Source organism: Trichoderma asperellum, chromosome 3 (genome assembly GCF_020647865.1).
Source record: "Trichoderma asperellum chromosome 3, complete sequence".
Taxonomy (NCBI): Eukaryota; Fungi; Ascomycota; class Sordariomycetes; order Hypocreales; family Hypocreaceae; genus Trichoderma; species Trichoderma asperellum.
In genome coordinates this window covers 220,364-246,019 of record NC_089417.1, presented here as the reverse complement: position 1 = coordinate 246,019, position 25,656 = coordinate 220,364, and the positions used below count along the sequence as shown (strand labels likewise).

At 51.7% G+C, this 25,656-nt stretch overlaps 7 protein-coding genes across 7 annotated transcripts; 4 read left to right on the top strand and 3 right to left on the bottom strand.

Moving 5' to 3' along the window:
• Nucleotides 1–68: 68 nt before the first annotated feature.
• On the top strand, nt 69–1,131 carry TrAFT101_004673 (uncharacterized protein). The gene has a single exon (XM_024908334.2). The coding sequence runs from the start codon at nt 213–215 to the stop codon at nt 1,035–1,037; it is 825 nt and encodes a 274-aa protein (XP_024759952.2). The 5' UTR covers nt 69–212; the 3' UTR covers nt 1,038–1,131.
• Nucleotides 1,132–1,165: 34 nt separating this feature from the next.
• Nucleotides 1,166–3,135, bottom strand: TrAFT101_004672 (uncharacterized protein). The gene is made up of 2 exons (XM_024902608.2): nt 1,810–3,135; nt 1,166–1,743 (listed from the first exon to the last, which is right to left on the bottom strand). Exons 1-2 carry the CDS (start codon nt 3,118–3,120, stop codon nt 1,207–1,209), a joined length of 1,848 nt encoding a protein of 615 aa, XP_024759953.2. The 5' UTR covers nt 3,121–3,135; the 3' UTR covers nt 1,166–1,206.
• A 413-nt stretch (nt 3,136–3,548) lies between these two features.
• On the top strand, nt 3,549–6,084 carry TrAFT101_004671 (uncharacterized protein). Its single transcript, XM_024908335.2, has one exon. The coding sequence runs from the start codon at nt 3,864–3,866 to the stop codon at nt 6,054–6,056; it is 2,193 nt and encodes a 730-aa protein (XP_024759954.2). The 5' UTR covers nt 3,549–3,863; the 3' UTR covers nt 6,057–6,084.
• Nucleotides 6,085–6,297: 213 nt separating this feature from the next.
• Nucleotides 6,298–7,751, bottom strand: TrAFT101_004670 (uncharacterized protein). The gene is made up of 2 exons (XM_024908336.2): nt 6,540–7,751; nt 6,298–6,354 (listed from the first exon to the last, which is right to left on the bottom strand). Exon 1 carries the CDS (start codon nt 7,706–7,708, stop codon nt 6,572–6,574), a length of 1,137 nt encoding a protein of 378 aa, XP_024759955.2. The 5' UTR covers nt 7,709–7,751; the 3' UTR covers nt 6,298–6,354; nt 6,540–6,571.
• Nucleotides 7,752–7,768: 17 nt separating this feature from the next.
• On the bottom strand, nt 7,769–12,584 carry TrAFT101_004669 (uncharacterized protein). The gene has a single exon (XM_024904059.2). It carries the CDS (start codon nt 12,434–12,436, stop codon nt 7,904–7,906), a length of 4,533 nt encoding a protein of 1,510 aa, XP_024759956.2. The 5' UTR covers nt 12,437–12,584; the 3' UTR covers nt 7,769–7,903.
• Nucleotides 12,585–16,228: 3,644 nt separating this feature from the next.
• TrAFT101_004668 (uncharacterized protein) lies at nt 16,229–24,218 on the top strand. Its single transcript, XM_066127257.1, has 7 exons — nt 16,229–16,721; nt 16,809–17,016; nt 17,482–17,844; nt 17,938–18,261; nt 18,383–20,889; nt 20,920–22,785; nt 22,877–24,218. The coding sequence occupies exons 3-7, from the start codon at nt 17,673–17,675 to the stop codon at nt 23,429–23,431; spliced, it is 5,424 nt and encodes a 1,807-aa protein (XP_065983366.1). The 5' UTR covers nt 16,229–16,721; nt 16,809–17,016; nt 17,482–17,672; the 3' UTR covers nt 23,432–24,218.
• Nucleotides 24,219–24,896: 678 nt separating this feature from the next.
• On the top strand, nt 24,897–25,505 carry TrAFT101_004667 (uncharacterized protein; the record flags this gene model as incomplete). The annotated part of the gene is made up of 3 exons (XM_024900412.2): nt 24,897–25,011; nt 25,123–25,246; nt 25,364–25,505. 3 exons carry the CDS (start codon nt 24,897–24,899, stop codon nt 25,503–25,505), a joined length of 381 nt encoding a protein of 126 aa, XP_024759960.2.
• Between the last annotated feature and the right edge of the window lie 151 nt (nt 25,506–25,656).

The window sequence follows — 25,656 nt, the reverse complement described above, 5'->3', positions numbered from 1 at the left end:
TAGCGATTTATTTCGAGGCGGATTTCTCAAAAAGGCAGATTTCCCCAGCGCTAATTGCCTCACCTGAACGAATCTTGGCACCAGAAGCAGGGCTGTTTTTGTTTTTGTTTTTCCCAAGACGAAATAAACATTTCATAAGTCCGTATTTCATCGTCACTGTAGCCATCTAGACCTACGTCTAATAGGCGCTTTCTTTCTTGTACCTGTTCGTCATGGACAACGGCACGTATCTCGAAGATGACGGCGAACTTCCGCCTCCATACTCTGCAAGCGCAAATCCATCCGGCGGCACTTCAGCCGAGCATCCAGACCCTCGCTCCTATGCATCGCTCTTCTCGTCGCACGTAGTCAATCTTCGGACCCAAATCTCCGCTTCGCAGGCTTACCGAGCCTCAGTCACAGATGATCGCGACAGCTACATTCTATCCGTCATCTTCCCCTATGTGGAAGAATTCATGTCGTCTATTTCTGAAATCTACCCAACACCGAGACTTGCAGAGGCAATTCTGGTCCCCGACGCAGCGGTCAGCAATGGCTGGAGGTTCAACGACGAGGATGATAAGCGAGAGGGAGAATACAAGACGCTGATTCGCGTTTGCGAGGCTAAGAAGAAAGATGGCAATGACGAGAAGAAGCAGTGGCCGTCTGAAAAGGGCGCTGGCAGCAGTCTTTTGACCAGCGAAACCAACGACGAGACCAGCCCAGCTCTGTGGTGGGAGAGCGAAAGCACGGCGCTTCGACTCGCTAAGCACTTACAGCCTCAGCGTCCTGCCGCGTCTTCTTCAACAGATGGACAAGCCGCCAAAGACAGCAGCAGCAGCAGCAGCAGCAGCAAAAAGTCTGGTCTTCGGGGGCTATTTAAAAGATCTGAAAACGTACCGCAGCGTGTTGCTTCGAAGGAAGAGAGGCCGGTGGAAAGAGTGACGATGACTACGAGAGCAGAGGAAGTCACATTTAGAAAGGAGAATGAGTTTGGGATCTGGGAGACTAGAACTGGGTGGGGAATCATCATGCGGGTGAGGATTCATAGTTCTTGAGAAGGATTATCTGAAGATTTGCTGGGGCGTTAGGAGATCAAATATTGTCAGCAGCTCTACAGCTCTACTATCAATAATATTCATAATGACTCTTTCATTTGTTAGACACAACTCGTCATCTACCAAATACGCATCATCTATTCGTATCCAGATGCCAATTTAATCCAATTCAAGCCAACTCTTGCACCACCTCTTGTGTCAGGTCGTCTGGCCATCTCGCCGCGTCCAGCCCATTGCCTCGTGTTCCAACATTGTATCGCAAGTCAACTACTCCTCCCCAATCCGCAACTCCTTTCACTGCGCGAAACACCTTTTCCCCAAGAACACTCGGCGAGCGCCTATCCTCAAAAAATTCCGGTCGAAGTATCCTCTCTCTCGCCGGGCCACTCTTGAGTCTCTTTACGGTTTCAGGCGCTGAGACGCCGTTATTGTGCCAGTGGCGATAGACGGGTCGGCCGTGTTCAGCCCATATTTTGTCAAAAACCTCGGGAGAGTATGTTCCCACGGATCGGATAAGCCATGCGCTGTAATAATTGAGTGAGAGGTCAATGCTATATGAACCACCCTTCTCGGCGCGGCGCAGCAGTGCGAGGAGAACTGCACAAGAGCCAGCAACGCCGGTACAGTAATCGCTGTGCGGGAAGATGGGGGTGACGGGCTCGTCATGGCCCATGGCTTGCCCAAAGGAGCAGCTAAGACCGGTATTCTAAGAAATGATTAGACTTGGGGTATCGCGAGAAAATGTAAGGGGGGGAGGGGTCCATAAACTAACCGCATCAGCAACTTGCTGCCATCCACTTCGATCTTTCCATGGGCCATGCCAGCCGTACGAGTTCTCTCTCACATATATTATGCCCTTTGATCGCTGTTCAGCCATTTTGATAATGTCTTCCTCGCCAAAGCCATATTTGTCAAGAACACCGGGACGATATCCTTGCACGACCACATCGGCTTCCTGGATGAGCAACCTCAGCTTTTCCCGATCTCTCTCCTCTCGGAGATCAATACTGCAGTTCCATTTCCCCCAGTTCAGATCCGCTTGGAGAGAGACAACGTCAGGTAAATGGGGTGCGGTACAGCGCATCACGCTGGCTCCCAACTCGGCCAAGCTTCGAGTGATGCTTGGGCCGGCGATGATGCGAGTCAGATCGACAATTTTGATGCCAGCAAGGGGTCGAGATATGCCTGACTGAGACACTGGTGTTTCCCACCAGCACGGACGCTGCAACTCGTTTGCAGTCTCGCGAATCTCCCAAAGCCCAACGTGTGCATTGGCTTTTCCGTGCTCTGAGTTTAAGAATTCCTCTACAGTATAGCAGATGGTGCCTGCTTGCCGCGTCTCATCTGTAATTCGCTGCAAGGATTCGCTGTCGATATTTCCAAAAGCTTCATTAAACGGCTTCACAGCATCCTCATAAGCATTGGTGTCTTTATCTGCGTCTGCTTCTGCCGGGAGGCCAACATTGAGGAGCGTAGGCGTCGGGTTGAGAGACCCATGAGATTGAAAGTAGCGGCCGTCTGCGCATTTGTAGATGTTTGTGGCCAGATTCCGATGCGTGGAAGCGTTCATGCGGTGCTTGTCGCAGCTGGGGAAATATTTGAAGAGATTCTTGTTTGCTTCACGGAGGCTGTTGGGGCTGATGTTTTCGCCTCCATCAACAGGATCGATGGTCCAGAGGAGGGTAGAAAAGATAAACAGGCTCGCATGGTCAGTGTTTATGGTGATTTGATGAGGCTCTAGGGCGTAACGGCGCTGCAATATCACGTCCACCAAAGTTGCTTCTAGTGCCTTGAGAGAAGACACAGCTTCTGCAAGTCTCCAGTTGACGGGCAGAGATGGACTCTTGGATCCAGTAAAGGTAATTTTGGTCTTCTTATCCATTACCTCTGGCGGGAGGTCTTTGGCTATGAGAGGATTTGATATGATTCCCTCATCATATACTTTGTTTGCGGCCAAAGGAACAGAGTATACATCAGCAGCAACATTGCCATTCTTGTTACATGTAGTTATTGAACCCATGATGGAGCAGCTGCGTTTGCATCTACCAGCGAGGAAAAAAAAGAGTGACGAAGATCGACTCATTCAACGAAAAAAAAAAAAAAAATGATATATATAATTTATTCGGAGTTGAACATTACAGAATACATATTTTTCACACAATGGCGCATCGATCGGTTATATATAATTTTCTAGAATACCTGAACCTCGATGAACAACTGCCGCTTTGGGATCGATTCTCGGGGTGGGGTCCGCAGCGGACTGCCCTCCGGAAGCAGGTCCAGTCGCTAAAGCTACAAGAAAGGCGCTGAAGCCCGAGCAGTTACAGCGCAGATCTGCTCCGGAGGGCCGGGCGGAATTACGAGCTGTGGAGCAGCTCAAGATGAACGCAGCCTATTTGGCGCTGAGTGGTGCATCGACGTCTGTGGGAGCAGCACAGCAGTCAAAACAATCGCCACAGTTTTCATCCAGGGCAGCAAATATACCTGATTGGAAAAGGAATGATGTTGTATTCCGAGCGAGATTTCGGCTTCAGCTTCAGCTTCAACTCTGCCTGCTATAAAAAATCGGTGCTGGCGCCAGCACTGGTGACGTAGATGCTTTCTATCACGTGATTTGGCGACTCTGCGCGAAGCTCTGCGCGAAGCTCTGATCGCGTCTCCCGCCCAATCTCGCGATGTGATGTGAGAACTGAGCAGCGAATCACGCACGCAACGGAGAGCTCCCGCGGGGCCGATTGCAAAGCGACAAGACACGGCATGGCATGGCAGCCTCGCTGGCCTCGGCCCTGAACGACCGCCGCTGGAAACATCAGACCGCCCACTGCCATGGCTCCCCATGTAATTGATCTCGTTTCATCCAGTCCGCCTCTACCGCCGTTGAGTCGCCTGGCAGAACCAGCGGCATCTTCCACTGCCACCGATCAAGGGCGAAACAAGCACCGGCTGTCCCGTTCACCAGAGCTCTTTATCTCATCAGACTTCGATGTGCTTGACGATGAATTGCTTGGCCAAAGCACAATAAACGCCAAGCGACTGCGCATATCGACGTCACCGCCGCCTCGACCAGCTGCAGACCCTCCTCGGACGGCCCAGCCTCCCTTTCTCAGCACCGTGTCCAACAGGCCAAACCACCTAGAATTCGATCCTATTGAATTTACAAGCTCTATAGATCCTGATACGCCGAAAGCCCAGCAAAACACAATCAGCCATTCTGCCACAGGTGCTGCGGCTGCACGGCCTCATGTGGCGAAACAGACAGCCCAGGCTCCTCTACACATCTCCCTGAGCTCTGATCCTTTTGCCAGCTCTCCACCCCTGGCGCCTACTACCAATGCAAAAGAGAGGCCAAAGAGGTCAGAGAAGCCAGAAAATTGTGCAAGGACCATACACGACGAATTCGCCGACGCCTTCGCAAGCTCACCACTTCCTCCGCTACCACCCCCCTCACGCGAATCACACAAACCACAAGAGCAAGCCACGGCTGTACATACGATAGTGGACGTGGATGAATTCTCGGATCCATTTGTTAGCTCTCAGGATGTTAATCTGCATCCGCCCACCAAAGTCCCCACCCCGCGCAGAGCAGTGTCTGTAGAGGTGGTGGACCATTCTCGCAAACGCAAGCATTGGGATCCCATTTCAAGCTCAGCTCCAGAAGAGACTCTACGAGTGTCACCTCCGAAGAAAACCCTTGATGAATCAAAGAGCGCCAGACCTACTGTCATAAGTATAGACTCGGATTCAGCAGACACATCCGGAGATGAATTTCCAGACATTGCCGACTTTAATTTGTCTCGCGCCAGACCCCGCCCTCGCTCCCCCATCCGTCGCTCTCAAAGCGATATAATCTCTTCAAGAAGCAGGAGGCCCGGATCGGCAGCTACAGCTACGGCAAAGACGGCTGAGCAGAGGGCGCGTGATAGAGATGCCCAAGCTGCTGCCAAGGCTGCCGAAAAGGAGCGAAAGAGACAGGAGAAGGAGCAGCTCAAAGAAGCCAAAGCTTTGGAAAAGGAGCGCGCTGCTGCATTGGCCGAGGTCAACAAAGTTCGCACGGACAAAAAAGTCTCGACGCCTGAAATGATCCTCGTCATGCCGTCGGGCGTGGCCGAGGGGCTAAGAGTTCAGCTGGGTACCTTGCTAGACGGACTCAGTGTAGAGCATACTACATGGAATAGTCCTGTCGCCAACGCCTTCAAGTGGCGGAGAAAAGTAAACAGTCGATTTGATGAAGAGGCGGGGCGCTGGGAGCCTATCCCGCCGCGCATTATGCCTGAGAATCATGCCTTGGTTCTTCTCACGGCAGAAGAGTTTGTCGGGCTCGCTGTCAGCGATGCTGTGGATTCCAGCGTTTCTGAGACGAAGAGACACTTCCCCGGCCACGAACTCATATACATCCTCGAGGGCATAACGCCTTGGATGAGGAAGAATCGCAACCTCCGAAACCGCAGATTCGCAGCTGGAGTTCGTGCACAGGACCAAGCTGCCCCTCCGGAAGCTGCCTCGGCCTCCTCCCGCAGACGCCGTAACAATGCTACCGCCGAGGAGTACATTTCGGAAAGCATCATCGAAGACGCAATGCTCCAGCTACAGGTCGAGCACGAAGTATTGATTCACCACACTGCTGCCCCGCTCGAAACTGCGCAGTGGATTGTCGCCTTCACTCAACACATTTCAACCATTCCGTACAAGAAACTGCGCGAAAAATTGACTTCCTCGGCAGGTTTCTGCATGGAAAGTGGACAAGTCCGCACTGGTGATGATGCTCGCGATACATACGTCCGTATGCTACAGGAGATTGCGCGCGTCACGGCTCCGATAGCTTACGGCATCGTCTCGGAGTTTGACACCGTGAGCAAGCTCGTAATGGGGCTTGAGCAAGGCGGACCTCTCAGATTGGAGAGCGTGCGGAAAAGTGCAAACAAAGATGGGGCAGTTTCGGACAGGACCGTGGGACAGGCTGTGAGCAGGAGGATTCACAGAGTGTTTACCGGAAAGGATGAGATGAGTACGGATGTATAATGAATGAGCGGCAATTTTTTTTTTATTTATCTCTTCATGTAAATGGAAAGGGAGAGAGCAATCTCAGGGAAATGCTATAAATATAGAATAAACGTATAGGATAAATACAGGCACTCTGCAAAGCCTAGGAACGAATGATTGGAATGCGTACGATTGAGGGCATATCTTTTATGTTACAAGGTCAAGGTCACGATCACAATGCAGGGCACAGAGACTTGGTAGAAATATTGGAATAATCAAAAGGGTATCATGTTATATTTTCCATCTATATCGTAATCATAAGGCGGGCATCTAGAATCTGATGGTCGCAGTTAGCAATGACCATGGACAACATGTGTGCAAACAAAAACGAATTGTAAGAGTGCAATGTCAGACAGCGGTTGGACAAAATATTTTCCACATTGTGTGTTCAGAACAGGTCTGTGAGTTATTTGTTGTATCATCATTGAAGAAAAAAAAAAAAAAAAGCAAAAAAAACCGTACCTTTTGAAAACAGAATGCCTGGCAAGAGTCGTTCAGCCAGCACTCATATCGTGACTTTTTCGCTTCTTGGACCCCGGCACAAAAAACGACGTCAAGGTGCGCTGCTTTTCGTCATACGCAGCGCTGCCAATGCCTCCTCTAGTCTTTTTCAAGTCCTTGAGGTGGACGGTGCAATTGACCCGCTGAACGTGCAACTTCAGCGGCAGCGACTTGTCCTCGTCAGCCCCTGCACTGTTCATGGAAACCGTGCATTCGAGAAAGCCGGTGTTGTCCCAGAAAGGAGGGGATATGAGCGAGCTGGCGGCACTGGGATTGGGGTCGACAGTGATGCCGCCTCGGCTGACGCGGGCGCAAAGCTCGCGGTAGAGGACGCCGAGGATGATGCCGTGGGAAACGATGGCGCACGCTGACGAGGCATCATCTGGCTGGGAGCTGAGAAGCGGGAGCAGGCGCTGGTCGAGAAAGGCGTCGACCCTCGCCTTCATCGACTCGGCCGTCTCAGAATCCGGCGCCCGTCCTCGCGAGTCGCCAAACTTCAGGCCCTCGTCGCTCCCAAAGTCCTTTTCACGAAGCTCGGGGAACTCGACGACGGGGATGTCTCGCGAGCAGACACGCCTCTGCTCGGCCGCAATCGCCTCGGCCGTCTTCACGGCGCGCTGGAGGTCGGACGAGTAGATGAACTTGAGCGTCGATTCCTGCCTTTCGGCGAGGTGCGTGGCCAGCCGTCGGATCTGCAGCACGCCGTGCGAGGTCAGCCCCGAGTCCCGAGATCCGGCGTAGATGCCGGCAACGTTGTCGACCGTCTCGCCATGGCGGATCAGGAAGAGGAGCATCTTTGAGCGCACACAAGCAACGAGCAGCGTTGGAGCGACCAGCTCCGCGTCATGGAGGCGAAGACGGTGCTGCGAGTGCCATGTGGGAAGGCCCAGGAGAGGTTGTGCTTGCCGAGGAGAGCACGGAGGAGGATGGATTGGAAGAGAGAGAGGAGGGCGAAAAGTTTTCCTTTCATAGTACGGGAATTGGGGCTTCTGATTAGGGCATACATGGTGGGGGGGTTGGCGCTGCCTATGTGCATATTGCTGGGAATATGCGGTAATGGGGGCGCGCAGCTGGGCACCCCGCCAACCCCGATATAGCGCGCAGTCGGGCAGAGCATCGCATCCTCCCATAGATCGGCCTACCCTGTACCTGATCTGTATGTATAAGACGTGTGTTTTAAGTCTTTTGAGATGAGCACATATCAGTCAGCAGCTGTTGATATGGGTGAGAGGAGGAGCTTCTATTTATCTGTAAAAAATTAAACAAGTGTCTACGCAGCTGTTTTTTTGCTGTTTCTCTTGCTAGTGCATGTGCATACACGGCTCTCAGTGGCCGTGGTGGCGCTTGAATGGGTTCCTGCCCTTGAACTTCAAAAACGTGCAAAAGTACACAATCCCCAGGTTGAAAACGATGAAGCCGCAAAAGATGCCAAAGTCTCGCCAGATGTGGCTGTACTCGACGCTGAACCCCTTGCCAAACTGGTCGCCCGTGGCGTACTGGCAGAGCTCGCAGAGACCGTCTGCCGCCGTCTGGACGTAGCCGCCGTTCTGGCTGATGAACGGGCCCGCATAGCTTTCGCACGTCTCGCCCGGCGGAGCGCTGAACCGCGCAAACTCGGTGCTGCTGCACTGCACGGGATGGTCGTGGATGGCGGCGCCGAGGAAGGGCTCCATGAGATAGTGGAACGGGCTGAGCCAGTACATCCAGCTGCGCCAAAACGTGGGCAGCTGGCTCGGGGGCACGACGACGCCGCAGAAGCTGACGACGAAGAGGAAGAAGACGGGCACCAGCAGGCTCGCCATCAGCTCGTTGGGCGCAAACGACGCAATGGCCTGGCCGAAGCTGATGTAGTACAGCTCAAACACAATGACCAGCAGGAAGCTGAAGCCCGACGTGAAGCCCGACACGCGCGTGCCAAAGATCCCCCACCACCAGCAGTTGAAGTAGATGGCGCCGGCCACGATGCCGTACGGGATCTCGACGACCACGGCCGACGTCACCCAGGCAACCCACGAGTATATCTTGGCGCTGTTCTCGCGCGACTGGAACAGGTTGCGCGACTCGAGGAACACGGGCTGCAGCTGCTGGATCAGCGGCGGCGAGATGGTCAGCGTCATGAAGATGGAGAAGAGCCGGCTCTGGTAGGCAATGGTCGAGTAGCCGAGGCGCCAGAACGTGAAGCAGTTGAAGAGGCCCGTCAGGATGTGCAGCATGAACTTGCCCACGATGTAGTTGGGCGATCGCCAGTACGAGACGAATGCGCGCCTGACCACCAGCGCCGTCTGCAGCGACAGCGGCGCGGCGTATTCGCGGTCGTCCTTGAGGCTCTTTGACGGCTCGACCCCCTGCCGCGTGTCGATCATGCTCTGGATTTCCTTGGAGCGCTCCTCGTGATTCGAGGATGACGCCCATACGTCGGCCCAGTCCTGGCCGTGATAGCTGGGGTCTCCCGCGCCAATGGCCTCCAGCATGTACTCTGCCGGATTGGCATTGGGCGGGCACTTGGCGGCGCCGTTTGATTCAAAGTACCTGATGAGCGTTTGGCTGTCCTGGCCCAGAGGTCCGTGATAGACGACTCTTCCGCCGGATTTCAGCAGCAGCAGCTCGTCAAAGTGTTCAAAGAGCACGGCTGATGGCTGGTGGATGGTGCACAAGACTGCCTGGCCAGCATCGGCCAGTTTTCGTAAGAAGCGGACGATGTTGAATGCGGCTCCCGAGTCGAGACCAGACGTTGGCTCGTCGAGGAACATGAGCAGCTCTGGCTTGGACGCCAGCTCAACGCCAATAGTTAGCCTTTTGCGCTGTTCCTGGTTGAGGCCCTGGCCAACCCTTCCGATAGTTGCGCCGGCAATGTCTCTCATCTCGAGAAGATCAATGATTGTCTCGCAGTACGCGAGCTTCTCCTCTTTGGGGACTTCCTTTGGCTGTCTCAGGAGGGCAGAAAACTGCAGAGCCTCGCGCACAGTTGCAGTGCGCTCATGGATGTCCATCTGCTCGGCGAAGCCCGTGGCCCTTTGGAAAGATTTGGGCAGGGGCCGGCCGTCGACGAGAAACTCGCCACTCAGCGTCCCGAAACGTATGCGCTGTGCCAGGGCATTGAGCAACGTCGTCTTTCCCGCCCCTGAGGCCCCCATGAGCGCTGTAAGCCTTCCTGGCCGAACATATCCTTGGACATCTTGAAGCAGCTCCCTATGTCCCTTCTCATACGGAATGGTGTAATTGATGTTTCGAAACGTAAAAACAGTCTCGTTCTTGGCAATTTTCGGGCCGTCGCCGTTTGGATCGCTCTTCTCCGGGTCCTTCTCTTCAATCATGGCTGGCGTTATATGGGGGGTCACTCCACCAGACTCTTCGTCCAACTTCTTGTCCAGGCCCCTGCCGCCAGTCTCTATAGACGCTTCCACAGCCTTGGGCACTTGGCCTCTTTTGAACATGGTGATTGCTCCTCCGCCAGCGTTTGGCTTCATGAGCTCCATTCCAAGCGCCGCCAAAGCAACAAAGAAGGCGAAGAAGACCCAGAGAATGCCAAAGTTGCGCCAAAGATGCGATCTAGAGTACTGAAAGGCGGTTTGTATGTAAGCTGCGCCCTCAACAACTGTCTGTCCCGGTTGGCTGCCCGCCAGAGTGCAGGACTGGAATTGAGGCGACGTGCCAGGACCCACGGGTACGAGGTTTGGGCTGACGCAAACGAGTCGTAGGCCTGTAAACTCATTTGCCATTAAGCTCTCGAAGCCGTATTGTATCCAGTTGATGCGGCGAAGCCAGGAGAACCATACTCTCATGGACGAGGGAGGAATCAAGTACCCGGTGTACACGATCAGAATCTGTAGAGATACGCCTGTAAACCGTGTTGCTTCGTCGAGAGTAGGGCACCAGGCTGCCAAGCATCGAAAAAAGGCATATGTGGCCATGGTGACCTGCCACAAGATGAGGGTGGCGATGAAGTACTGCGACGCTGTACGGGCCAAATCTGCCATGAAATATATAATGGTGTTGAACAAAACAATCTGGATGAGAACAAGAGGCACATCCATGACAGTCTGGGCAATGGCATAAGCAGCAGGTCGATAGAACGAAAACGACTTTTGCTTGAGCATGATGGGCTTTGAGGAGAATGCCGCAGTCATTTCGCTCAACGCAAGGAGTGCATTAAACAAGAGAAGGAAGAAGATGGCACCTCCACGAGGAAATGCCCCCAGTGTTGTTGATGGGAGGGAGAAGAAAAGACTTCCCACAATTAACCCTTGAAAGATGAGGCCACCCCATTTACCCACTATCGATGTTTTGTCGCCTATCATGATGTGGAATTGGCGCTTTGTGAGAGCAATGACTTGCTGGTGGAAGGCCAAGGTATAGTTGTTTTCCACTGGCTTCTTGGATTGTGCAGTAGCAGCCTCTCGCTCTTCAGCCTTGCGGCGCACCTCTTCCTCAAAGCTGTCCATGTCTTCAAGGTTCTCTCTATATACATCACTTTGGCGGTAGGAATCAAAGAACTCGTCTGCGGATCGTGGGATGCGATGCTCCCATCCAGGACGAATGCTTCGTTCGTGCTGGTCACTGACGGATGTCAAGAAATCGGCCGTGGTCCATCGATCGGGGCAGTCAAATCCCAAATCCAGAAAGTATTGTTTTGCCCTTTCTGCTGGGCCAAAGTAGAGACACTTGCCGCCATCGATGAGGAGAACCTTGTCCACCAGCTCGTACAGGGACTCTCCCGCTTGGTATAGCGAAACTGAAGTCGAAATCTTGCCCATGTTTGTCATGGCTCGTATCGCCTTGACATATTCCAGTGCTGTACTTGCGTCAAGGCCTTTGCTCGAGTTGTCCCACCCTTGTACGGAGGCTCGAGTGATCATAGCCTCTGCGATGCTGACACGCTTTCTCTCGCCGCCTGAAACGCCGCGAATGAATTCGTTGCCAACTTTGGTCCCCAAGGTATGTTCTATCCAGAAGAGCTTCGTTACAACACGAAGGAATTCCTTGACATAGGACTGACGACTTTCACCTTCAAGGCGATCCTCCTTTCCAGGAGTGCGCGTCTGAAGTGCAAATGATAGAGTTCGCTTCACCGTTAGAGTCGGGTAATGCAGATCATCTTCAGGGTTATAAATGACTTCGCCGCGAAAGTGCTTGGCAATATCCTTAGCAGGCGTCCCGCCATATGTGACGTTTCCTTCTACAGCTTTGAAGCCGTATCGCTGGTTACAAAACGCCTTGAGAAACGTCGAGCATCCCGCGCCAGGTCGCCCCAGAACGAGCAGAAGCTCACCGGGCCGGACACAGCCATTGAAATGGCTAATCAGCTCTCTCACCGGTGGCTTAGCTTGGGCGGCCTTGCGACCTCCCTTGATGAAATTCCTGATGGTCCTAGGGAGACCTAAGAATATGTCTCCCACCGTGGGTTGAAGACTTGCACCGAGTCCAACGCCTTTGACGGTTAGATCGCGGAAGATTACGCCGCTGTGTCGCATACGCTCTTCTTGGCCATGTTCTTGCCTAGCATGGCCAAACATGCGCGACATGAGCCGTTCTATCTCTGCTGGTTCCTCATCTTGACCTGCGCCAGAACCAGTAGTGCCGGTTGTTCGGCGTCGAGACAGGGCTCGAAAGATATCATCCTCACCTTGGGCTGTGCCCTGTGTCTGGCTATTTACAGGACGGCTTGGTGTAGGTGGCGCATGAAGACTCGTTGTTGATGAGCTATTTGTACTTGATAAAATATCACCGCCGGTCAGAGATGAGGCATCTTGATCTATGTGATCTGCTCCTTGGCGATTCTCATTGTGGAGCGTGGTGCTTGTGTCGTCCGAGGAGGCGTGAAGCTCCTTGAGATCGGATGGACTAGGACTTTCACTCATTATGTGCTAGGAATAAAAGAAAGGCCGTTATAAGAGGACAGGCTTGGATGCAACATGTTCCAATATTCAACAGAGAGAGCTTCTCGAGATATCGCATCAACTTCATCAGCTTGTCCACCAGCAAATCACTTGACCAACTTGGAATTCGCCTTGACTTTATTTCCAGCGCTGTCGGACACTTCAGAAGTCCGACAATGGGCTTTAAGAGTCCGATTCCACCGAGTAATGGCGAGAGTATGACGATAGAGTTTCCGCTTGGGCGTCCTATTGACGGAGACACTGTGTGCATACTTCCGGAATTGGGTGCTAGCGGAGCGCCACAGTGAATTGTTGGCAGTTTGAATGGCGAGCAAGACAATTGCGTGAATAGCCAAAGGTGGAATTTAAGCTGCGCGGCAGATGACACCACTGATGATTGGATCTGCCGTTGGATTCGAGATCGGCGGCTTTCGCGCTCCCGATGAGGGTAAGTGATGACGTCCGTCCGCGCCGGGCGGCCGAGTCCGAGGCTACCGCGTATTTTGCGGACAATGATGTGGTAATCGGACGTTGCCTTTATTGGAATAAGCTTGTGTGTAAATGGTTGAATGAGATGTTGGAAAGGGTGGTGCGAGTAGCTCTGCTCGGTGAGGTTGTCAAAGAATGTGGGGGTGAGAGTGGTAGTGAAGAAGAGAATATAAAGGAAGGAGAAACGAAAAGGAGCAAATAGCTAATTTTTTTTTTTTTTTTTTAAATTTACAATATTCTGTTCTTATGTCTACTGCTTATTTACTCTGGAATAAGTTCTCTTTATAGGCAAAAACACCCATTTCCGACGATACGGCAGAAGAATGGCGTCACTCATTGTACAGGAGAAATGTTGTAGTGTGATTATAACATTTATGCTTTGCTTACTCACGGGCGGTGCTGGTAACTTGATATCACAATATTGAAGAATATATTACCTCATCTGAGAATAATAATGCATGAATATATCAACAGCTTGATCAAATCTGCGGCCATAGATGGAAAACGGTGTTCTTATCTCGATGATGTAGGGGTATCTCGATGATGTAAGGGTGACTACTGATGGAAGTATGAATGATTTTATTTTTTATAAATTACACATCGACATTACCAAGAGATACAGATCGGATGGCCCCGTATTGTTCAAGCTCGACCATCCTCATATTGCTGCACAGGCTGACATTGCACGATATATTGTTGTGTTATTGGCCCACCTCTCGAGCTACTCCCCATCGCAATATCGCCTGGCGCTGCTTACGTTAGTTCATAGTTGGTAGTCTGCAGTGTTTATTCGCATAGCAACGCCAAAAATAGCCAGCTTCTCCGCAACTAGACTATATCGAAACCTGCTCGCGGTTGGGCACTGGGATCAGCTCTGCCTGAAGAGTTATGTGCTGGACCTGTCCTAGTTTCTGGTGAAATCCGTTTTTGGTGTCTGATGCACCGATCTTCATTTGCCCAGAGCCTCGTTCTAAGATTGATCTCTTGACAAGGAAAATTACATTTGCCGTCAAAATGTGCTAGTATTGCTAGTACGATGCAGCTGGGACACAAAATGATATGGCCTACCATTTTTAGGGGGGTTGTACGAAGTATCTAGTAGTATTATTATCAAGCAAAAAATTACAAATCGTTGGGTTGACATAGCACAGAGACAAGCGGCTGTATTAGGTATGTGCAATTTACCAATAGAGCCGTCCAATCGACACTGTAGCACTGATTACTACATGTACGTCTCGCATGTACGATGATTGTGAATCTACGGCTTGTGGCTCTTGACTGGTAATGATTTGTCAGGTGGATTGGTCCTAGTTGGGGGAAAAAACTAAATTTAAAGCTGGAGCTGAGAGCTGGGATTGCAGCGGGTAGGCCGCGAGGCACTCGTTGTTACCAAGCAACAGGGCCATGTACATATGTTATACTATGTACGGTACTCGTAGAATATAATGGGCGAGCAGGCATCGCGATGCCCATCCCTGGCCCTGGCATGCTTGTCCACCACATGTCGGCCCAGCTTAGGCGATAGCGCTATTAGTGGAAGAAGATCGACAGGTTGTCGGCCGCACAGGCATGTGCGTTTAATTGCTCGCAAACACTGACCGTCTGCCGTTGACGATGTGACGGATCCGAGCGCAAGGCCTTCAAGGGTACATGTACGCGCAGAACCAGTACTGCAACAAATAGGTACTCCGTCGTGCTAATGAGCGTCGTGCAGGCAGTCTATGAATTGGCTTCATGCATTGATTGATCTGCATGATGTGGCTGATACTCGTAGTTGCGTGCCATTGTGTATGAACCTACCATTGTCCAATGTTTGCCTCTTTATATGACGGCACGAGGCGCGACTTGCATAATGAAGGGCGATAGGTGAAACCGGTAAAACGCCAGCAAAGTGTTCGATGTGAGCGGACCAGCGTGAAAATGACGGCAACGGCGACGACGGCTGGGGGCGGAGCTGCAGCAAATTAAGACGGCAGATTGGACTGGCTGCCAACCCTGGTCTTTGGGCGCTGTCTTCATCTTAATTCAACACCATGTCTGGAGTCTCGTACTACGATACGATGCTCGTAGCGATGGGAGACTTTTGCCGTAGCCCGCAGCCTTTGGCAAGACAGCATTTCACATGTCTGCTGTAGATAGTGAATCCGATTTGCTGGTGCATGCAGCTGGCCCGGAGACCGTGAAAGCCAGCCGCGATAGACTGGACTGGTGGACCTTGTCCAGTCCGTGAGTCTCGGCCGGATACCTAGTTAGGTACTTGTATGTATGTACAAGTATGGGGCGTGGGGACCAAGCATGAGTGCCTCTGCCAACGATCGAGGCTTTCAAACAATGAGAGAAAAAAAAAGAAAAAAAAAAAAAAAGGATGCTCTCCTCTCGCGTTCCCACCACCGATTTTGTCACACGCTAGGACGTGCCACCGTGTCCCACAGTGGGCTCAGCTTTCAGCAAATCAGCCTCGTTCGACACTTTTTGCAAATCGCGGCACGCATGTGGCAATATCGTGGAGAATAGAGGACGGGCACTTTGTTTTGTGCATTCTCTTCGGTTATCGTCTTCTTGCTGCTAATTTCCAGACATCCAAGGGTCAGTTTTGGCACCACAGCAGCCTGACAGGGGTGGAGGAGAACAACGACAGATGCTGCAGACACTGCGGTTTCAAATTTTGGCGGAGCATGGAGCATGGAGCCAGTAACTGGCAGGGGAGGGTCCTGCGTCTGCGGACTAGCCGGAGAGAGGGAAATCCAGGAACAAGCGAGAGGAAAAGATGCTTCGTGTCGTGCAAAACGGATCTGATGGTGCGTCAGGCCAAAAAGCCACAAAAACGTCGAGGCCAGCCTCTTTTTCTCAAGCCTCAGCCAGGGCCTCGCGGTGGCTGGACAGGGGACTTGCTGTGGCTAGTGCGGGCCAGGATCCCCAAGCAGCCTAGCGCGCACATGCTGGGCGACCATTTTGGCGCTGGCATCCCCTGGGTCTTGACCCGTTTAGGCACTGGCAAGCGCTGGGAGTTTCAGGGGTTTTTGGGGCACCGCATTGGAGGGAGCATGGATGATGCTAATGGATTGGGAGAGCATGCAGTGCAGCCTGATGAGAGCATCAATTGCTCTGCTGGGCTTTGGTTTGGGGGGGGGGGGGGGGGGGGGGGGGAATTTGCGTGAAATATGCGTGCTGCCACTGACTGCTCAGAGGATCAATAACATATACACTCTTGATTTTGAAGCTAAGCGGTGTCTTGTCTTTATTGAACAAGTTCTTTAGTAGAGGCCTCGGTGACAGAAGCCGGGTACACGCCCGTGGTGCTAAAATTGGCTGTCCTGTTATACGGGGCCCCTTTACGGGCAGAGGGTAGTGCTCTGTGCTCTGTAATTCTCTGTAACGGCTGGCTATCAATGCCCGTGATTTGTTTTCCCTCTCCGGGTCTATCGATTTTCTTCTTCGTCTGATGCCGACCTAGGCCTGCCAGGTAATAGCCAAGATTAACCGGCAGCACCACTACTGCCTACTAACAGCTGCTGGTGGTGGCACTGAAGCCTCTCCCCCTTTTTCCTCTTTGGGTCCAAAACACCACCGCCGTACGGCCAGTCCTGCTTCTCTCCACCTCGTGCGAGCGCAGACTCTCCTCGCTGTCTCTGGCCAGATTGACTGGCCAAAACAGGCCTGCAGAGCCCATTCCTGCGTCTCTGCTCGTACGAGCCGGCAGGCCTCAAGCACGACCTTCTCTTCCACTTCCACTTCCACCCCGTGGTGGGCTGGCCAGGCCTGGCGCTTGTTTAATTAGGTACGGATAGCAAATCCACCCGTCCAAGGGCCCTGGACGCCGTCTCCATCGAGCTGCCGGCTTACCTAGACCTGTCCATTTTGATAGGCGAACGAGGACCGCCAGACCCCGACCAGCGACCTGGAACTGCAATCATCACCAGGAACGAGCAGTCGCCATATCCACACACGACCGTCCGACCGAAGAAACCGTCGAATCCAGAGCCTGCCCAGACGCTATTCGCCGTAGCTCTGCCCGACATATGAAGACATACATACACGTGTGCTACACACATACAGACATACAGTATATACAGGTACATACAGTGCTGCTCCATACAGACGCATCGCAGACGCCACGCATCGTCTGCCGGTACGAGTTCATGCACCAGCATCTTGTCCCCACCAGCCAACGGGTGCGCAGATTGGATCATAGGAAGACGACAAGGGGGGCGCTGCGGACGAGAATCGAAGAGACGAAGAGGAAGAGTCAAGAAATATTATTAGAAAAATTTCAAAAATCCTGCTACTGTACTACTGCTAGCAGCAACAAACGATCGGCGCGATACACACGCCAGCCGTTAGTTGACGATCTTCTCTCTTCAACTCTTTCTCTCTCTCACCATCGTCGCTCTTTTTCTTCTGGGGGCAACACCGTCGCGCTCTCTTCTCCCCCCCTTCCCTCGTTCCTGTATTCGCTCGTTTTTATTTTTATTTTTATTTTTTCCTCTTTTCCGCTTTGCCGCTAAAGCACTGCCGCAGTCCCTGACTATTGTCGCTAGTGTTTGCGCCTTTGCTGGCCACAATTCTCTGCTACTCAGTCGCTTGTGCGCGTCTGCGCCGTGCAGTCCCGCTGGCTTGTGCGCGCCGTCGATAACGGGTCCCCAAGGCCTTGGACCAGCTCTCGAGCTATTACGGAGCTTCGCTCCCTGGGTGACATCTGCTGGGTCCGCTTCGCTTCGCATCTTCCGCCATGGCTTCTTCTCCGCCGGGCTCACCATCGCCAGCGCATAAGCTTCAGCGTCCCCTGAGCGCGATTGCTACTCGTCCTCAACCACGGAGCACCAGTCGGTTGAGTATGAACAGCAAGCAAGGCGGCGAGAGCAGAGCCTCTGACGAGGACAACCGGACAGCTGTCCGCGTCGGTAAGCATTCCCTCTCCCTTCTGCCTGGGGCTCATAAATGCGCATTTGGTGCCTGATCAAGAGTGAGCTGACAATGACCGCCTCTCTTCGCAGCTGTCCGAGTACGACCGCAATTGAGACCGGAGGATCCTGGATATGACTTGATCCCGCAGCGCTTCCAGCGCCCTATGGTGCATGTCACATCCAACACGAGCCTGTCCATCGATTCCCCCCAGGGCCGCAAGCTTTTCGTTTTCGACCGTGTCTTTGGCCCAGAGGTCACGCAGAGTGGCATCTGGGACTATCTGTCCGACAGCATCAACGCCTTTACTCAAGGATACAATGTTTCCCTTCTTGCCTATGGCCAGTCTGGTGCTGGTAAATCACATACCATGGGCACGTCGAGCCCCGACGCGCAGTCAAATCCTGAAGACATGGGTATGAGCTTTTCACTTTCATCTGCCATTTCAAATTCTGATTGCCTACTTTCCGTGGCTGCGCAACCGTATTTCTGCGCAGTCCGTACAATTTCGCCTCGCTAACCACGCCTTGTTTTTAGGTGTCATTCCTCGAGCGGCAGCCGCCCTTTTCGAGCATCTAGACGTTCAGAGAGGAGGAGCAAATAATAATGGCAGCACGATGAAGAGCGCGAGTAGCTTCAGGTCACCTCGTGGATATGGACAGCAGAATAACCTGGGTGATCGGAATTGGGCGATGACGGCCACGTACGTCGAAATCTATAACGAAACGCTCCGAGATCTTTTGGTTGCAGACTCCACAGGGTTCAATGACCGAACATCAGTCGCAATCCGCGAGGACGTAAAAGGCAACATCATCCTCACCGGCCTGCATCAGGTCGATATCACCTGCGTGGACGACATTCTCAACGCCCTCGACTTTGGTTCCTCCATTCGTCAGACCGATGCTACTGCCATCAATGCCAAATCATCCCGCTCCCACGCCGTCTTTTCGCTCAATTTGGTTCAGCGGAAGAGCAAGTACTCGAATTCCGATAAGCGCCACTCGATGCCTCTGGAGGCCATGAGTGGCCAAGATGTCTCCGTGACAACCGATAGCAAGCTGCACTTTGTTGATTTGGCCGGTAGTGAGAGACTGAAGAACACGGGTGCTCAGGGAGAGCGTGCCAAGGAAGGAATATCTATCAATGCCGGATTGGCTGCGCTAGGGAAAGTCATCAGTCAACTTTCATCGCGAAACTCGGGCGCCCACGTCTCATATCGCGATTCCAAGCTCACTCGACTCCTACAAGACTCACTCGGTGGCAACGCCATCACCTACATGATTGCTTGCGTCACTCCGCCGGAATTCCATCTCAGCGAGACATTAAACACTGTTCAGTATGCCCAGCGAGCTCGCGCCATCCAGTCAAAGCCTCGAATTCAGCAGATCGAGGAGGGAGATAAGAATGCCATTATTGAGCGACTAAAGGCCGAAGTAGCGTTTTTGCGCGAACAAATACGTAGCGCCAACACTGGGCTTACCGAACAGCCGCGCAGTGCTAATAGGTCCAGCGAGAGATCGGAGAGACAGAATGAACGGGAATTGGAGCTTCAGAATCAGCTTCTGGATTCGCAAGAGAACTACAACACCTTGAGCCAACGCCATGCTCACCTGATTTCCGAAATGGCCAAAGCCCAGGAGAGCGAGTCTGAGCACCACCGCCAGCTTGATGAACTCCAGGGCGAGAATGCAACAGATCGGCTGAATCGGTCCAATTCATTTGCCAAGGCAGTTGAGCAAGTCGTTCTTGAATATGAAAAAACTATCCAGACGCTCGAACAATCCCTGTCAAGTACCCGAACTACCCTGTCGAACACGGAGACAAATCTGCTTGAAAAGGAGACTAAGTGTGCCTACGTCGAGACCATCAATTCCCAGCTGCAGTCACGCCTTCAAAAGCTCACGGATCGCGAAGCCCACACCGCAAACTACCTCCACGACTTGGAGACTAAGCTGGATGGGCACACCAACGGCGAGGAAAAGAATGCAACCATTATCGTTGAACTGCGCAAAGAAATTTCCCGTATTCGCGAGAATGAATCTGCGTCCGAGGACTACATTTCCACACTGGAAGAACGACTTGCTGAAGCGGATCAGGATGCTGAGCTCATGCAGCGAGAGATTGAGCGTCTTGAGCAGGTCATCGAGAGGCAGAGGAGCTTGGGAAAATTGGATGCTCTTCTTCACGAACTTGACCATGTCGATGAGTCTAAAACAAGCGACTTTGAAGGTGGAACAAACGATGAGACGGCAGAGCGCCAAAGCAATCAATCTGTGGGTTCCAAGGCTCAGGGATACGACGACGACGAAATTGCGACACCAACACTCGCGCCTGTTGTGGAAAACGATGAAGATGCCGCCAATGCTGCGAAACCGGTATCCAAGGCGGCCGAAGAGCAGTCTAATGGTGATGTTGCTCAAAATCAGGCTACCGCCCAGACCAAGTTCGTCTCTGATAAGCTGGAATTGGTGACTCGTGAGCTTTTTGACCTCCGAACTGAGCACGAGAGCACCGTCCATGACTACGGTAGGCTGCATGCCAAGTACGAAGAAGCCATGAAGAAGCTCTCAGAGCTTCAGGATACCATTGACGAGGCTCGCTACCCTAGCCGTGCACGTCATTCCATCATTTCCGTCGATGCCGCCACTGAAACCCGCCCCGAATCATTCCAGTCTGCAGCGACAAGCGACGTCAAAGATGACGTTCGCTCTTCGGTCCCTCGGTCACTGTCGTCCGAGCTCTCTTCTGTTATTGACTCGCCTATCACTGCAGATACCACCCATATGGATCTTGAATCCGAAGACGACACTGCTACTGCCAAACCCGCGACATCTGTTGAGGATCTTACACGGGAATTGGTCGAGCATGTTGAGCTGCATGAGCAGGACGAATTGAAGGAGAAGCATGAGCACGTGGAGCATGTTGAGCTAGCTGAACCCATTGAGCAGCAAGAAGTTGAGCACTACGATGTTGAGCCACGAGAAGTTGAGCAGCAAGAGGTTGAGCAGCAAGAGGTTGAGCAGCAAGAGGTTGAGCAGCAAGAGGTTGAGCAGCAAGAGGTTGAGCAGCAAGAGGTCGAGCAGCACGCTGAACAAGTGGAAGTCGAGCCGGTTAAGGCGGTTGAGCAAAATGCCAAGTCTGAGCAGAACGAGCACAGTGAACAGAATGAGCGTCTTATTGCGGAGCTTGAGAGACTCAGGGTCTTGGCGGAAGAAAAAGAAACTGCCGAACAGGAACTCGCTCTGAAATACGCCCAACTTGAGATGAAGCACCATGAAACGCTTGACATGGTTGAAGAGCTCAAGACGGAAGTCTCCAAAGCTAGAACTGTCGAAGCTGGTCCTCGCGTTATTCGCCGCAAGTCGAGCCAAAATCTTCTAGGCGTGGATCGCGCACAGCGATCTTTCGCCTCCCTTAGGAATCTTGCTGCCGAAAACTTCGAAGGAAAGCCCGAAACCATGCAGTCATTCGAATTGAGTCTCAACTCAGCTATCCATGAACTTCAGTCTCGAAGCGAGCGAATCCAAGAGCTCGAATCAGACGTTGCAGCAGCTAAGAAAGAAATGGAGAGCAAAATGGCCATCATCTCAGGCTTAGCGCGTGAACGCTCCAGCTTGAAGGCTTCCCCCGTGGATATGTCAATGGTTGCTACTTTACGTGGCCAACTTGAGCAGAGTGAGAGGCAGCTGTCTGATCTGCGTTCGGCGCACGCTGCCCGCGAACGTGACCTCACAAGCGAAGTCGAGATCCTCCGCAAATCAGTAGCATCCACACCTACCAGAGAGTTCACGCCAAGTGACGAAGAAGAGACTGATATTCCTTACAACGAAAGAGTCTCTACGCTGCAGGCGGAGCTGGCTGGCTGGGAAAACAAGCACCACAATGCTTTGGTATCTATGCGAAGCACAGAGAGGGAGATGCAAGAGACAATTCAGCATTTGGAGGCTCAGGTTGAGGCTGCCAACGCCCAGCTAGCCGAATCACAATCTCTTGTTTCAGCTGGAAGAGATGCCGAGGAAGCCAAGAAGGAGGTTCGCAAGCAGCAAGACCTCATTGAGTTCCTACGCGGCGAGATTGACGAGTACAAGGCCGTCATCAGCAGTAACGCTACCAAGGTAACTGAGCTCGAGGCTCTCCATCGCTCTGCCCGGGCAGCAATGGATGATATGTCCAAGATGCACAGCGAGGTCACTGCGGAGACGACCGCTCGGCACCAAGAACTGTCTACTAAGCTAGAACAGTTGATTGCTAGCCACGAGGATGCTACAAAGGCACACCAAGAAGAAATGGAGGCTCTGAAGGAAAATCACGCTCAAGAGCTGGCCGAGCTGAAGCACAACGAGCAGACCGGCTACGAGAAGCAAGTGGAGGTCCTTTTGACTGAGCATTCCGAAGCTGTGCTCAAACTAGAGGCAGATCTTGCTCAGTCGAGAGATCAACTGACAAACGTTGCCACCCAGATCGCTGCTGTCTTTGGTGCAGAGTTGCCCTTGGAGAAGTTAGGCGAGCGGATTAGGGCTCTTGTCGCTGACCAAAAGTCTCTCGAAGCGGAGCGAAAGAAGATGGGAGAGCTCACGTCCCATGTGACGGAGCTTTCTACCATTAACGATTCCCTTGTTCGGGATCTAGAGGGCGTGAAGACTATTATTGCGGGCATGTTACCTGGTAACGCAGAGGCCACGTCTGGTCCCCTAACGGATCAGCTCGCCGCGGTCAAGGCCAAGGTGGATGACCTTGATGGCCGCAACAAGAAGAATTCTCGTCTCATTGAGGAGCTTGAGGAACAGCTGCAGCACAACTTTGACGAGGTACAGGTAACCAACAACCGCTTGAGCTCGTTACAGTCTGAGCGTAATGCTCAGCTTGACGAGGCGCTGAATTCAAGACTGAAGCTCCAGTCCGAACTAGAAGCAGTTCGCGAGGAATATGCTGCTCTCCAGGTAAATTCTCCGCTCCCCTTTCTCTATCTCTCTCTGCTCTAGTACATATATACATATATTTGGACGAATCTGACTAACTGTTAATGAACAGATGAAATACAACGAAATCGTCAACGGAGATGTCAAGCGATCCAACTCCAATTCTACAATCCGCAAAAGTTCTTCACACAACTCTCTGCCATCGCCTCCTCCCTCCGTTCCTCTGCCGCCTCTGCCCAATGGTGCCCCCGCAAACGGAGTGCCTAGCTCCCCCACATCTACACGCCCACCAAGCAACAACTTCAATATTTCTCAGGTTACGGAGGATCAAGAGGCTCGTATTAGAGCCATCGAGAAGCATCTTTCTGCTGAGCGTAAACTCACACAGACGTTGGAAGAGGCTCTAGGTGATTTGGAAAAACAGTCCAAGAAGGTCAAGGCAGACTGTGACGCCTGGAAGAAGCGCGCTCAAGAGCTTGAAGCTGAGGTAAAGGAGCTCAAGGAGCGACCAGTCGACCAATCACAGGACAACCGTTGGAGTATGCAAGCAATCGAAGAGGAGCGCAAGAAGAGACAGGCGGCAGAGGCTGCTCGAAGGCAGCTGGAAGAGAGGATGCAGGCTATCAACAAGGGCAAGAAGAAGAAGGGCAGCCTGAATTGCTTCTAAGCGACGTCCGTGAAGAGACGCAGCCATGGGCGTGGGAACTGCAGGACTATACCCCCCAATTTATCTGCGCCTCGCAGGAACTCACTGCCTGCTGTGGCAATTCGCATCGAATCTCTTCTAATACTCTTTGGTTACGATGAAAGCCCGCTCTTCTGAACTCTTTTTTATTCCCCTTCTATGAGCTCTTGATGATTGTTTTGTCGGTGTTTCTGGTTTGGAGAGGAAACAGATTATTGATATCTTCCGCCTTGGTGTTGGTTTCCTGCTCATTCTTCTTCTTCTTCACTTGTTTCTTTGGGTTCGTTCAGCACTGCCGGGAGTTTTCGATCCTCATTCACACCTATTTTTTTTTTCTTACTCGAAATGATCCCCGTATTTTTCCCCTAGAGGCGAGCAAAAAAATACTACATTATCTGCTCAATGCTAGATGACTGTTGTATGTCATGATGCGCGTTGCTTTTATTTTACCCATATATTTATGTTTAGTTCACTTTTTTATTTTTCTCTTTGGGCCGTTCTACTGTATATTGCAGTGGGAGGTGGTTATTATTATTTTACTCTGATGATGCAGAAGGGGCGTGAGGTGGAGCTTGACGTTGGAGGAACTGTTAAAAAAAGCAAACGAGGAGACTACGTGGACCAGACGGCCATGTTATGAAAGGCTTGGAGTTGATGTGATGGACATGGAACCTGTAGATTATTTGTACTTTTGTAAATGGCTTTTTCTTTTTGTTTGGAGTGCTGAATGTGAATACGCATTGCGGCGCGGCCCTTTTTTTTTTTTTTTGGTTTACCATATTACCTATTATTGCAAATGTTTATTGTCAAATGTTTATTCTCCATTGGCATTAGACCTGTCTGGATTCTGTTGCGCTGATTGATGGCATTTCGAGTGGATTTATAATGCAGTGTGGGATAAAGAGGAAAAGACGGTTAAGATTCCTAATCAAATATCCGTTTGGAGTATGGAGCTGAGACATTGTACATGTAATAATAATAATAGCACGTGTGGTTGTATAAGATCATAGGAGCTGGATAGAGGATCTAAGTATTAGATGACCAGAGATCCAAAGATTAGTAGTTGATTATAACTCGCCGGTTGAACTTTTACATAGATTGTTCATTTCCTGTGAAGCTATTTAGACGCCAAACAATAGAGAGCGTTGCGTAACAGTGGTGGCAAAGATACCTTCGGCTGTCTGTTTCATGCTTACGGTAGACTTACAGTGCGATTCAGTAGCTGTCATGCAACCAGTACCTGTCAAAAAGCTCTAAAAGCTCCAAGGGCCCACCAAAAAAATGCTTCGTCTTCCCTTCTCCAAACCCCCTTCCGTTTACTTGATTGACATTCCTCTGCATGTAGCCATTTCTCTTTTTCTCTCTTCGTAAACCTTTCTATCTATACGACTATTTATCTATGTTCTAACCGCGATTTTCCCCGTTCACTGTTTTTGAACTGTAAACAATGGCGCGATCAGACGAAGCACAGGCCTTCTTTCACGCTGTTTACTCGGCTGCGCAGCAGATTCCGTATGGAAAAGTGACTACCTATGCACACCTTGCTTACTTGGTCGGCACGCGTACGTTTCTACTTGGCGGTGGTTTATTGTATTTCAGTTTCGATTTCTGAGACGATTAACTTGACGAATTGAATAAGCGAGATGCTAATGTCGATGCGAGGTGTGAAACAGCACAGAGACCAAGACAGGTGGGCGTATGCATGAAGCATTTGCCTCATGAGGAAGACGCCGTGTTTAATAGCACGAATGTGCCGTGGCAGAGGGTGATTAATTCCAAGGGCGCAGTATCTCCGAGGTGAGCAAGTTTTTTCTCATTTTGTATGCATGGGTATGATTGCTTGTGCATATGAAACGCAATATTAAGTCCTGTGAAGTGCCAAAGACACAGTTTCTAATAACCGTGAATCTTTAGATCACAACCTTCAGGCGCCACAAACCAGGCCGCCGCGCTACGGAAAGAGGGAGTTGAAGTGACGCGGACCGCCATGGGGGAGTTTACTATTGATTTGGAAGTATACGGATGGTTTCCTGAGGAACTGGAGGAAGAAGAGTAATGTGAGCTTCATTACCACAGTTGTGGCTATAGACTGGTAAGCTGCTGTTTGCTTGACTGTACTGACAAGACAAAACGTGACTAACACATTTCCTTTTAATAAATTACAAGTGTATACATATTTAACATGGCATAAGAATACAAAGCGGGCT

Excerpts from the sequence above, each read along its gene's own strand:
- TrAFT101_004668 (XM_066127257.1), top strand. The coding sequence starts at position 17,673 with ATGGCTTCTTCTCCGCCGGGCTCACCATCGCCAGCGCATAAGCTTCAG. Across the intron at positions 17,845-17,937 it reads CCGGACAGCTGTCCGCGTCG|CTGTCCGAGTACGACCGCAA; the intron begins GTAAGCATTCCC and ends CTCTCTTCGCAG. Across the intron at positions 20,890-20,919 it reads AAGAGGTTGAGCAGCAAGAG|GTCGAGCAGCACGCTGAACA; the intron begins GTTGAGCAGCAA and ends GAGCAGCAAGAG.
- TrAFT101_004673 (XM_024908334.2), top strand. The coding sequence starts at position 213 with ATGGACAACGGCACGTATCTCGAAGATGACGGCGAACTTCCGCCTCCA.
- TrAFT101_004672 (XM_024902608.2), bottom strand. The coding sequence starts at position 3,120 with ATGAGTCGATCTTCGTCACTCTTTTTTTTCCTCGCTGGTAGATGCAAA. Across the intron at positions 1,744-1,809 it reads GGCAGCAAGTTGCTGATGCG|AATACCGGTCTTAGCTGCTC; the intron begins GTTAGTTTATGG and ends ATCATTTCTTAG.
- TrAFT101_004671 (XM_024908335.2), top strand. The coding sequence starts at position 3,864 with ATGGCTCCCCATGTAATTGATCTCGTTTCATCCAGTCCGCCTCTACCG.
- TrAFT101_004669 (XM_024904059.2), bottom strand. The coding sequence starts at position 12,436 with ATGAGTGAAAGTCCTAGTCCATCCGATCTCAAGGAGCTTCACGCCTCC.
- TrAFT101_004670 (XM_024908336.2), bottom strand. The coding sequence starts at position 7,708 with ATGGGAGGATGCGATGCTCTGCCCGACTGCGCGCTATATCGGGGTTGG.